The sequence below is a fragment of the Phoxinus phoxinus genome (genome assembly GCF_949152265.1).
Source record: "Phoxinus phoxinus genome assembly, chromosome: 11".
NCBI lineage: Eukaryota > Metazoa > Chordata > Actinopteri > Cypriniformes > Leuciscidae > Phoxinus > Phoxinus phoxinus.
The window spans coordinates 24274422-24287277 of NC_136886.1; the positions used below are offsets into that span (position 1 = coordinate 24274422).

A 12856-nucleotide genomic window follows, 5' to 3' on the forward strand; every position below is an offset into this window, starting at 1 on the left:
ATCTGAGATGTCATCGCTCTGCTGCAGAATTTCAACGGCATCAACATCTATTTCATGTGATAATATTAAATATAGAGTATGATTACGACAATGAGTAGGTCCTGACACGTGTTGTCTAACTCCAATATAGTTAAGAATGTCTTTAAATGCCAATCCCAAATGCATCTAATTTCGTTATCGACAATTAGGGCTTTATCTGCAGCCAGCACTAACTCTGATAGAAAGTCAGCAAATTCTTTGATAAAGTCTGTATGTGGCCTGGTGGCCTGTATACAGTAGCCAGCACAAATGTCAAACGTGATTTATCATTTACAGTAGATATTGTTATATTAAGCACCAACACTTCAAAAGAATTATATTTTAAACTAGACTTCTTAGTAATTCTGAAAATATTATTATAAATTAAAGCAACACCTCCCCCTTTGCCTTTCAGACGAGTTTCATGTTTATAACCGTAATTTTGGGGGGTGGACTCATTTAAAGTAATGTAATTATTTGGTTTTAGCCAGGTTTCTGTCAAACACAGCACATCTAGGTTATAATCTGAAATCACATCATTAACAATGAGTGCTTTTGGAGTAAGGGATTGAATATTCAGCAACCCAAGCTTTATCATTTGTTCATTTGTACTATATCTGTTTTTTATGTGTTGAACATCAATTACATTTTTACCCTTAGATGGGTTTGGAAATTTTTGGTATTTCCTAATTTGGGGAACAGACACAGTCTCTATATGATGATATCTAGGTGAAAGAGTCTCTATGTGATGGGATTTATCTGACCTGGGTGACGTTAGACAGCTAGCAGACGGTCGGTTTAGCCAGTATGTCTGCTTCCTGACCTGAGCCCCAGATTGTCATGTTTGATAATCTGGGGCTGTATACAGTAGCCAGCACAAATCTCAAACGTGATTTATCATTTACACTAGATATTGTTATATTAAGCACCAACACTTCAAAAGAATTATATTTGAAACTAGACTTCTTAGTAATTCTAAAAATATTACTATAAATTACAGCAACACCTCCCCATTTGCCTTTCAGACGAGGTTCATGTTTATAAGATCATATAAGATCTAGGTTATAAGGTTAATAACATCATAAGAAGAATGGCATCTATGCTAATGTTAGTCTTTCTGTTTATTCCGAGGTTTACTGAAGTAAGCCGGATCCAGGCCGTATCCAGATCAGACGGTGGACCTGCGCCTGCCCTGGACCCATCCACAACGCATCCCTGAGGTGCCAGCCTCATCAGCCCTGTGAAGGCCTCATCGACACGACAGTCATCTGCACTGATCCTCAACTAACTTGTCATACCGGCGTGATGACTCTGACTTCCAACCAGATGGAAATGGATAAATACTCTGAATGTTCTGATCCAATCTGACTTCTGACCTGTAATGCTGTCTGAATCATATCATATAGGCTACTGTTCGTTCGTTGGCCAGAGGAGAACTGGCCCCCGACTGAGCCTGGTTTCTTCAGAAAGGTTTTTTTCTCCATTCTGTCACCTGATGGATTGGTTCCTTGCCACTTTTGCCTAGGCTTTGGGCTTGCTTAGTTGGGGACATTTAATATTCAACAATAATATTGATCTGAATTACTTAAGGTAGACGATGACGCAATTTTCTTCTAGAAACAAACTTTGTTGTGTTATTTTCATGTTATCACTGTGAAGCTGCTTTGATACAATCTGTAGGCTATTGTAAAAAGCGCTATATAAAGGTGAATTGACTTGACTACCTGAACTTTAATGTTTTACAGAAAGAGTGATTCAATCGACAAACTGGTTGAGAATTTGGTTCAGACAATGGAGTTTAGTGTTTTAGCAATTCAGAAAAACTGCAATCAAAAGATTAAATTTTTATTTTTCACTTTTCTCTTAGTTTAGAATGGAAAATATCGCATCCTCAGGCAGTCTAATCTTTTGTCACACAAGCTGAAAAATGTAGATCCGTCGAATTAGACTCAAATCAGATCAGACAATTCCACAGTTCCAGGAATATGAACCTAAATTAGCTTCACAGACAAACCACATTCTCGTGTCACCGTTTATATACTGTCTATGCAGTAGTGTGACACACACGTTTTCCTGTGCTGCTGTAGATTCTAGCCTACTGCCTGACCGTCAAGAACAGTAGCCTACCAAATTTACCAAAAGGCCATCATGAAAATTAAAGACAAAATCAGTTGATCTATTTGTACAATTGTAGTTAAATGCACCATATTAAATAAGTGTGGTTTCAAGATCATGGTCAAATAATCGTAATGTATTGTTTCATTTCATTAAAAATGCAGAAGTACTAGTTGTTAGGTCACGTGTTTCATCGCGAGATTTGGGTCTTGTGATCTCGGGTGAAGATGGCGGCTCCGCCTGACGAGCAGAGCTTAGAGTCCCGCATCAGTAAGTCAAACACATTTAAACTACAAATATATTACATTCTAATGTGACAGTGCGAATATCAAGGACATGTATTAGCCTAAGTTGATGTCTTGGCGCAGGCGCTTTGTTTAACGCAGATGCGGAGTGTCATGTTGTTGTTGGCAGCGGAGTTATTAGCTTGCTAACGACGATATACTAGTTAAGTTTCTGACACACTTTTGTTTTTATTGTCTTGTGCGTAACGTTATATCTTGCCTGTTGTGGAGTGTGCGTTCTGTGATGGACAGGTAAAGAAGAGTTGTAAAATTGCTAGCTAACGTACATCTTCGTGAGTCAAAAGGGAGGAGTCTCGCAGATATGATGAATAAAATGTTGAATGAAGACATTCAATGACAGAACATTTTGTTATACCTATATAATGTAAAGTCCCCATTTAAACCCTATTTCCGTTCTCCCACCCAACATGTCAGTCAAGAAAAGATGATTAATTTGCCGTTTCCTTAAAGGGGCCAGACCCGACCTACACTTTTGTCAGTTTTATATAGCCCACTTGTGATGCAAATAAAGATAACTTTCTCCAATTAAGGTAATAATAATACAATTAATTAAAAAAGAATATACAACAACATTTTCTACCCTCCAACCCCTTTGAATTATTGTCTTGGGCCCTACTTCAATAACATTGAAGTGTACAGATTATGTACACTCAGTATTTATTTATTTATTTTTCATTCAAAAGTTGTACACAAGTTATTCGATTTCTAATTAATAGTTTTAATAGCATCAAATCAAACGTGATTTCTATTTATTGTCTTTAATTATGTCACTGGTCTTATTGTGATTGATCCATGCACATTTTTTTTTTATTGACCTCGTAGTCTTTAATAAAAATGTCAAAAGTTGTTCTTCCTGTGATTTGACTTCACTTCTATCTGCTGACATTTACAAGGTCAAACTGCAGTTATTATTGTTGATTGCTTTTTTGTCTTATAACTGTTGTTTTACAGTCAGTTCTTGTGATCTTTATGCATATATGCTTGTCAAAGGTTTGTATGTAGTTTTTTGTGTGTGTTTCTGACTTTTTTTTTTTTTTTTGCTTAACTGTTCTGTCACCTGTAGACAAAGCGACCAACCCTTTAAATCGAGAAACTGATTGGGAGAGTATTCAACTGTTCTGTGACCAGCTCAGCAATGAACCTGAAGGGTGCGTCAACAATTCAATCATTTTTAAACTTAAATGTATCTCTTAAATGTGCACAGTAAGGATCCTTTCACAGGGAATGTGTTTTTGCATTTTACTGTACTGATTTACATTGTTTTTTAATGTAAACATGTTAGACGTCTTTGCATCTCACATTTCTAAACGCAAAACACATTGTGGATGTTCCCGATACATTCCTGTACATATTTTGCTGGTTAAAAGTGCTCACAGAAGCCTCAAGTATGTGAAACTTATGAATGTGTGTATGTATTGTTGAACAATTCATAAACCAAGGTCCACCCTCTGGGGTGTAATGTTGATATCTCACTAGCCAGTTTTCACTCGTTGTAAGCCTTAAAGGAGAACTCCGGTCAATTTTAACATTGAACTCAATTTTTAGTAAATTTGGAGTGCTGTCAATACAGAGAACAACGACAAAAATCGGTGTTGCCTACACCGTGTCGTGTTATCCTCTTTTTAAAATTTGCACCCTATTGACTTGAATGGGGCAAGTTTTAAATCTGCTTTTATCCTCTTAACATCCTTGACATGGGTCATTACAAGTGCCCAGCCATGTTGAGTGATTCCTTCAGAGTGAACACGGTGAATCTGACTGTATTATGATGTTAAAAATGATGTTAATTCAACAAGCGCACATACCTGTATTTACTTCCTGTTTTCGGTCGAAGTCCACAGTAGTCGACTGTCGAGTTCACGCGCGTGATCATAGGTAACTAAGATGTTTTTTTTTAGGGCTGTCCGTTAAACGCGTTATTAACGGCGTTAACGCAAACCCATTTTAACGGCGTCAATTTTTTTATTGTGAGATTAAAGTAACACTAGGTTACTTTTCTTTTTTTTGCTCTCGGGGTCCCCCTAGAGTTGGGAAACAGTATTGTCCTCTACTACTGTCGTAAACTCTGTCATACATGCACGTGCATTTGTTGACAACCATGATAGCCCTGAACACTGTAGGAAAAGTTCACATGCAGGTGTTCTGCTTGTGTCGCGTGTGAAATGTCTTCATCCAGGTACAGTGGCATATATTTCAGCATGTCATGATATGAATATAATTTCATGGGTTTTATTTTTTTTCAAACGACAAATGATCGTGATGCTCACGTTTACAAGCCAGCGTCATTATAGTAGCCTAGTCTATTGGTTACCGTTTTACTGAATCTATATGATACTTCAATGCAATGTTTGATTGGTAGATATAATAACCATATATCGTCAATATTATAATATCAAGCTACCATAGATGAATCTGCAAATTTTACAAATCGATTTGCATTATAGCTTGTTTATTTGTTTACAAATAAACAAATATCACAGACATGTTAGGTAGCCTATCCTAAAATATTATTTTGTACATCTTATATATTTACTTGCAAGAATGTAGCCCCTATCAAACTTGTACACGCCGTTTAGACATAGGCTTTCATTTGATATTTGAAAGTCCGCATCGGCATAGGGTTGCCACCTTTGATTTGTGAAAGATTATTATTATTTTTTGGGGTCTGAGTCTGAGTTGTAGGTTGTAAATAGTATTTTCTTTGACACTGGTGGCTCATGTGACTTTGTTGTGTTATCCTCATAGACAGTGGTTATCCTCCTCGTCCGTCTCTCTCCCCATTTCACACAATAGATGTAAATAGACAGTTTTAAAAAGCTAGCTAGCAACTAAACTCACACTGTATCATCTTGGATGTGTGTTGATGCGCGCGCGACCGACCGACCGACCGACAGCACAGGCAGTTGCTAGGCGATAAGTTGAACTTCCAATCAAATAAAAGTAAACGCCTGGCATTGGCCAATCCACTGTTTTACCCGTTTTTACCATGGTTTTTACCCGTTTACGGTCACAGGATTGGATGTACTGTACACAACTATGAAGAAAACACAGTAACAGTAGACGGAAACGGTTTAATTTGAAACCAGGAAATTTTACTTTAGAAGTACATTTTCACAAAAAAACGGGACAATTCGTGTCCCGGGAAAGAATATGAATTTTCTGGGACTGTCGCTCAAAAAAGAGAATAATCCCTGGAAAACCGGGGCGGGTGGCATCGGGCACTCCTCCTCCGTCCTCCTCCTCCTTCAGCTCACGCCAGCGAGACAACGCTGGCCCAATGTTGATCCTCGTTCTGCCTTTAATGCGATCACTTTCTCGTTTCCTCTTTTTGCTTTCCTCCGACAAAAACTTTGCTTTCTTGCTTTTCTGTCTGCTTCGGCCATGACTATAACATTTGGCAAACAAACGCTAGTTTGGCTCGCACGTCCGATTTTAAGGAAGTGGGGGTGGTGGTGGAAGTGACGTATATGCCGTAAAGCAGTCGAATTTTGTAGTTCTCTCTGTTCGCCGGTTACTACCCGAAACCCGAAGTTTAAAAGTACGATTAAAAACGCTACAGACCCTGTCAGGCTATGGCAGACGTGTCATTCAACCTAGTGTAAGTCGATGTACCATCACAAGAGACTTGGAAATATATTATTAAGGTTGAAAAGTTACCTAGTGCTGCTTTAACGCCTAGCAAACTTTGTAGTTTTTTTCACATGCTTTTGCAACAACTAGTAACGTTATTAAAACTACAACACCACACCGGATCTAGCTAGACCAGAAACAAAACAACAGGCACGCCGCACACACTTGTTTGGGTTTGCGAGCCGCCAAAGAGTGGACGAGAAGCGCAGTGCCGAGCCGTGTCTAGGACAACTGAGCGCGTCTAGCATATCGGACGCGCACTTTCTCAGTTTATGGCCAGCAATAAAAACGCTGAATGGCGCCGACGGTGTGTGTACACTCATAGAGAATAATGTGTTCGAATTTTAAATACGAGGCGCGACGCGGCGCTTCTCGTCTGAACGTTACGTTTTGAGTGGATGAATGATGAGCGCGAGACGCCGAAATGGATGCCAAGATTCTGAATGGAAAGTTTACTTTTAAAAAGTTGCCAAATAGTTCAATTGACAAGACCAAAGTGATCTGTGTGTTTTGTCGTTGTGAACTGAGCTATCATCGCAGCACGTCCAGTCTGAACTTGATGGCCAAGCACACACACCGCTGATGCGTTTCTATAACGTTACCTCGTCAGTATTTCTTTCACCCTTTTATTGATGGACAGTGTTACATTGTGTGAGAGATTATTTGCTCCAAGTGAGAATGTTAGTTTGAAATTGAACACAGTATGTTGTTTTCAATAAAAAAAACATTTGCACAAAGCAAGCCGATCCACTTTTCCATGTCGATAAGAGCATTAAAATGAGAAAAAATAATGGGACAAAAAGAAATCAAGAGACATTTAGAATAGATAAAAATGTGATTAATCACGAGTTAACTATGACATTAATGCGATTAATCGCGATTAAATATTTTAATCGTTTGACAGCCCTATTTTTTTTACAAATATCCATCAGAGCTGATATTCTCAAAACACCACACATCACCGTCTTCGGCTGACAGTCTGAGTCTCCACTGTTGCTTAGTTACCTATGATCACGCGCGTGAACTCGACAATCGACTACTGTAGACTTCGAATTAGTAAATACAGGTATGTGCGCTTGTTGAATTAACATCATTTTTAACAAGCAACATTTACAGTGAATGGAGCCACTCTGAGATGCTGGAAGAAACACGTAACCTGGCTGCATGCATGTAAATAGTTAAAGCGTGGTGCTTGCGTTGGAAACCCACGGCTCATATATTTATTTAACTGAATATAAAAATTCAGCCCGCCACAGTGATTAGTGGGAGTGACTGTTACACGCCACTGCTGAAATCCACCTGTATTTGGCAGGTGTTAATGTCAAGCTTTGGGTGTGTGTAATTTACATCGTAGAGCTAAATTTAAGTATTGTGAAGTTATGTTTACCACATTTTATGTTCCCTATTTTACTCATAAATTGAAAAACCCTTTTATAAAACTGTCATGACCTGCCTCTAAAGCCATGACAAAAAAATGGAAGGACGCAGTTTTAAACCACAAAAATGGAGAAGATATTAACTAAACAAGACACTAATACAACAACTAACATAACCTAATACAACCATGAAGTATAAAAGTCAGTAGGGTGAGGTGCATGTCTGGATGAATGGAAGGTATGCTGTTGCGTGTTGCGTGAACAAAACAATTAATGCATGAGAGAGGAGGGCTCTCCTGTAACAAGGAGAGTGGTGGGTTTATGAAGGCGTGAAACACCTGGGCCCAGGTGTCCCCAATCTCACTGACTATAGTCACGTCCCCTGCAACACAGAACAAACCAGACACAAGGAAACAGGCCAGACCAACAGGCCATCACATTCACAAACCCCCAAAAGAAAATCTCGAGGGAAGCATTGTTGAATTTGTCTTTCGGGTTTTGACGTCATTTCTACAGAACTCTATACCTTGCAGAGATATTGGTTTTAATGACTAGAAATCAACTTCTGTCCTGTTAGTGGCAGTTGAGCGAGCTCTCATTACTCTTCTAGAGAACCGACAAGCATTTCATTTTTCTTCAGCTGATGCAAAACCATATGTTGTGTGAGCACTGATTATTATACATGATGATATATATGTTACTTGTAGGGTTACTTGTATTTAAACTACTCATAAAATGAGAAAGTAGAAGTAGGACCTTTTGTGTTTATACTGAATGTGATTATTTTTGTCATTGTGGCTGTGCATGGTCATATAACAGTACCCAAGGCAGAAACACACAATCACAGGGTAAAGTTACACATGTCCTTAATTCAGTGAGCTTCACTTGACAGGGAAACGTAGAGAATGCCAAGTAGTCTGTCACCCTTCTGCCATTTTTATCAATGTGTGTGTGACCGACCTCTGAAAGAGACCTAAGGAAAACACATACATACGCTCAAACTTGATTAGGATTATAAAAATAAAATGTATGCGGATCACATATCTTGCTTTTGTTGTTAGAATTCAACATGTAAATGTTCAAGGGTCCTGTTTTACAGATTATTCTTTTTATTGTGTAGTCCACAGTTGGCCACCAGGCTTCTTGCTCACAAGATTCAGTCCCCTCAGGAGTGGGAGGCCATGCAGGCACTCATGGTAAGATTGGCATTCAGGGTGTGTCCGAGTATGCTGAAACCCTATTTTATTTGTATTTGATTTTTTTGCTTATTTGCTGATGAATTTTGATTTATCAATGTATTGCAAAGAAATTAAATTGTCTGGTATCGCACATTTTGACTAATTGACTTGCAATTGAATGCACGGTCTGAACTTAATAAAAAAACTTGAGCACATGTGTCCTACAAATAAAAACTTCATAAATCAACAACCATTTGATTAAGGAAAATTAAATTTGGCATGTATCTTCTTAAGGGCAAGTGGTAACCAATCCATGAAAAATGTATATTACAAATAAACAAAAAAGCCCGCCTGGAGCCAATCAATTTTCAGCAGTTAATAACTTGCATTGTGAATGACTGATCATTATGAAATTTAGAGTGTTCAGCACGATGACGCTGTTTATTTTGAGTCAACCACAAGGTTATATTATATTAGCCTATTATAGGCTAATTTTTTTTCTAATAATTCTAGATCCACAATGACTAGAACAATAAACTAATATTTCCTTTGAATCCTTTAGAAAAGTTCAATTTCTTCCAACCATCAAGTTTTTAATATTAGGAGAAGATTCACCATCATGTTCTTTTTGTCAGAATCCTTTTTCCTTTAAGCATGAGTAATTAGATTGTGATTAGAACTTTTTAATCAGTTAATACTTTCGAAGAATAAAAAAATAAAAAAAGCTGACATAAATAGAGTTTTTAGTGAAAATAGATAGTAAAAACCTGATATAGTTTTACCATAAATGTTTCTCGTTAGAAGCTGGCATGACGTAAAAACAACAACAACTAACCATCAAGTAAAAATAATACATTTTGTAACAAAATGTTTCTTCAAATCTTTAATGCATCTGAATAATTATTTTCAAAATGTTTTAAAATATGGTTGTCAAGGTAAAAGGCAAAGTATTTTGTTCACATTATGAACTATTAATTCATAAATATATTAATTTATAATAAATATTTTAAGAGACTTATTGACCTTGACAAACAGCAGTAGCGTCCTTTGCTATGTTTCTTTTTCTAAATAAATTAATTGATGGGATCTCCCATCAATAGGCGGGATCATCACATTATTGGCTCATCTACAAATTTGCCATAATTCAAATGTTACTGAGTTTGAGTTGACAGTTTGTTGACAGTTTTCATTGTCATTTCACCTGATCATTGATTCAGGGTGTAAATGTTCTGAATGAATCATACAGAATCGTATTGAGAGATGATCTATCTACATTACATTATTATTCTATTAGAAATTATTTAAATGTGTGCCACTGTGTGTTTGTGTCCTAAGGTTCTAGAAACCTGTGTGAAGAACTGTGGGAAAAGGTTCCATAATGAGGTGGGGAAGTTCCGTTTCCTGAATGAGCTCATCAAAGTGGTTTCCCCTAAGGTTTGTTTGGTCTCTGTGTATATAAATGAGCAATGTTGCTTAGTTTGAATTCACACAAAGAATGTTAGTGTAATCACACACAAAAAATCATAACATTTAACTTGTTCATTTGAATGCTTTGAATCCTTAACCGCTGCAATTAAGATGGAATCTGAGCATGGACAACAGCACTTATGAACAATCTGTACTAAGCAGTTCTGTAATTTGACAGCTAAAGATATTTGGCCTATACATTTTTCATTTTGGTGCCAAAAAAAAGAAGTAAAAATAAAGGTTACAGTATTAACAGTATTTAACATTCATTCAAAACACATGCACAAAGTGCAAAACAAGAAGGGCATATCCTTAATAAAGTCGAAAACACGAATTAGTAGGTTTAAGTGTATCGCAGCCAACTGCACTAGCCATTATTTTTAATCGAAGGAGGCGGTATCCAAGCATTAATTGGCAAGGAATGCACCTTATAATGAGTATGTGTATTAATATAGGTCCACAATGATAACATGGGCTTATTTAATTTAAAAATGTTTATGTGCAATTGTAAGTTTCCATATACCTTGCAGGATATGCAAAATGTTAATAATTTTAACAAAATAAGAGGGATCATAAAAATTGCATGTTGTTTTTTAGTACTGACCTGAATAAGCCATTTCACATTACAGATGTTTAAAACTGAATTAATAGTCATTTAAAAAAAAACATTTTTAAAAGCTGACCCTCATTTGTAGTACATAAAATCCAGAGGTGGTGTAAACTGGGTTTGTGGTAAAAACTCCAGGTAATTTGTTTTCCCCCCTAATCTTCTGAATACATCACTACGTCCAACGATGGCAAATATTATGCATTTATTGCACTTCCTTATTTGTTCAAACCTGAATATATTGCATAAGGGACTCTTAAGAACTGGAAAAACATGAAATCCAAAGAGAAAGCACTAGAGCAAGGGGGGTGATATGTCTGAACTATTCGTTGAACTTGTATTGAATGCAGAATATTTCTTAAGTGTGATGCTAATTAGCATAGCTAATCAGTTATGCTAATTTGTTAGATTGCACATACGAACTCTAGCCCCTAAAGCATTTGTCAATAACTGCCCCTGTACCCTATTTATATTACAGTATCTTGGCTCTCGAGCCCCAGAACCGGTGAAGAAAAAAGTTTTAGAAATGATGTACAGCTGGACTGTGAGTTTACCAGAGGAGACAAAGATTTCTGATGCTTATCAGATGCTTAAGAAACAAGGTAACCTGATGTGCAGGGTTCTGATTTTTTCATAACTGACGTACATATTTAGCTACGTCTCACAGCTGATATTTGTATGGTCAATAGACATATTGACATTTGTATTTTCATGCGTGCTGTTAAGTTACGGTAAGGAAACGTGTATATGTGGAAAACAATAAAGTTATCTTGTGGGACTCATAGTGTTGATGATGTGGTTGTGTTTGTTAATACATTGTTTATGTAACTGATCTTCATCTCTTTCCAGGTATTATTAAACAGGATCCAGATCTTCCTGATGACAAGCCCTGTCCTCCTCCACCGCCTAGGCCCAAGAACGCCATCTTTGACGATGAGGAGAAATCAAAGGTAGTTGAGATGCACTAATGCAGTTTAAATTGATGGTTCATGTTCCTTTTTCCTAATATGACTCTACTGTGTGTACCGTGATTGAAAACTAAGAAGGATTCAGGAGGTCAACCTGATACATGTGTCATGCATAAAACTATTGCTAAGATTGGAAACTATGAGCCAGTGAAGTATTTTAAGAAGTCCAGGTGCATTTTCTCTTAATGTTTTATTTTCTCTGTCATGTACTTTCTTCCTCTGATTCAATAGATGTTGGCCCGTCTTCTGAATAGCTCTCATCCTGAGGACCTGCGGGCAGCAAACAAACTCATCAAAGAAATGGTTCAGGAGGTGAGTAGATGTGTATTTGCATGTCTTAGATATTTCATTAACTTTTAGGTGGTTCTTAGTGTCTATTTCCCAGAACAGCAATGTGGAAAAACAATACAATAATGCCAACAATTGGTCTAATCACACCAAAAGCAAAAGAAATATCTGTCACTCTGAACAAAAAAATGCATGCGAGTATACAATAGAGGATGCAATGCGGAATTCACCTTTCAGTTCAATTGTCAGAAGAACAGAAGCAGGAAATCCAAGTTCAACATTCTAATTTTAGTACACACTAAAAAAAAAACCCTCACATATAAGTAGCATTGTGATCAGGACCCGAACGGTCACAAGAAGAATCACTCTGTGATGGAAAAAATGGAAATGTAGTTGATGTTTATCAAACCGGGTGTGCAAAATGTGCAAATAAATAGTGTTAAGAGCACTGACTGTGTTTACAGTGTCAGTTTTAAGGGGTGAGGTGTGTGATGGAGAGACCTTGAAGTTGTCTTCCATCACTGTTTTTGTGTTCTTTACTGTTCTTATGCATTTTAGAATATTTTATGTGGGGTTTGCTAGTTTATATTTTTAGCTGAGTGGGCAAACCTACAAACCTGTAGGGGAACACTCATTATAGCTAATTTATGGAAATGTTTGTGCAAATGTATGTTTTGGGCTTATCTAGGGCTGCACGATATTGGAAAAAAATGTAAAGCGACTTTTTTTCAGCGATATATTGTGATATGAAAAAAAAATCACCAGATGATTTGAATAGCTGTAGGCTATTTGGGAGAAAAAAATTACCGTTCTAGAATGTTTGGGGATAGACGAGTGAATTTGCAAAATAATAAACAAATTACAAGCATGGATAAATATAATAGAACAAAGATACAAATATAAT

General features: G+C 37.0%; 1 protein-coding gene across 1 annotated transcript in view; it reads left to right on the top strand.

Annotated features, from left to right (window-relative positions):
- The first annotated feature begins 2312 nt into the window (after positions 1–2312).
- Positions 2313–12856, top strand: part of gga1 (golgi-associated, gamma adaptin ear containing, ARF binding protein 1) — a 37886-nt gene continuing 27342 nt past the window's right edge. Inside the window, exons 1-7 of the mRNA XM_079629136.1 lie at positions 2313–2403; positions 3502–3586; positions 8565–8640; positions 9958–10056; positions 11175–11298; positions 11546–11646; positions 11896–11976. Coding sequence (XP_079485262.1) covers positions 2361–2403; positions 3502–3586; positions 8565–8640; positions 9958–10056; positions 11175–11298; positions 11546–11646; positions 11896–11976 — 609 coding nt within the window. The 5' untranslated portion in view covers positions 2313–2360. The remainder of the gene's footprint in view (positions 2404–3501; positions 3587–8564; positions 8641–9957; positions 10057–11174; positions 11299–11545; positions 11647–11895; positions 11977–12856) is intronic.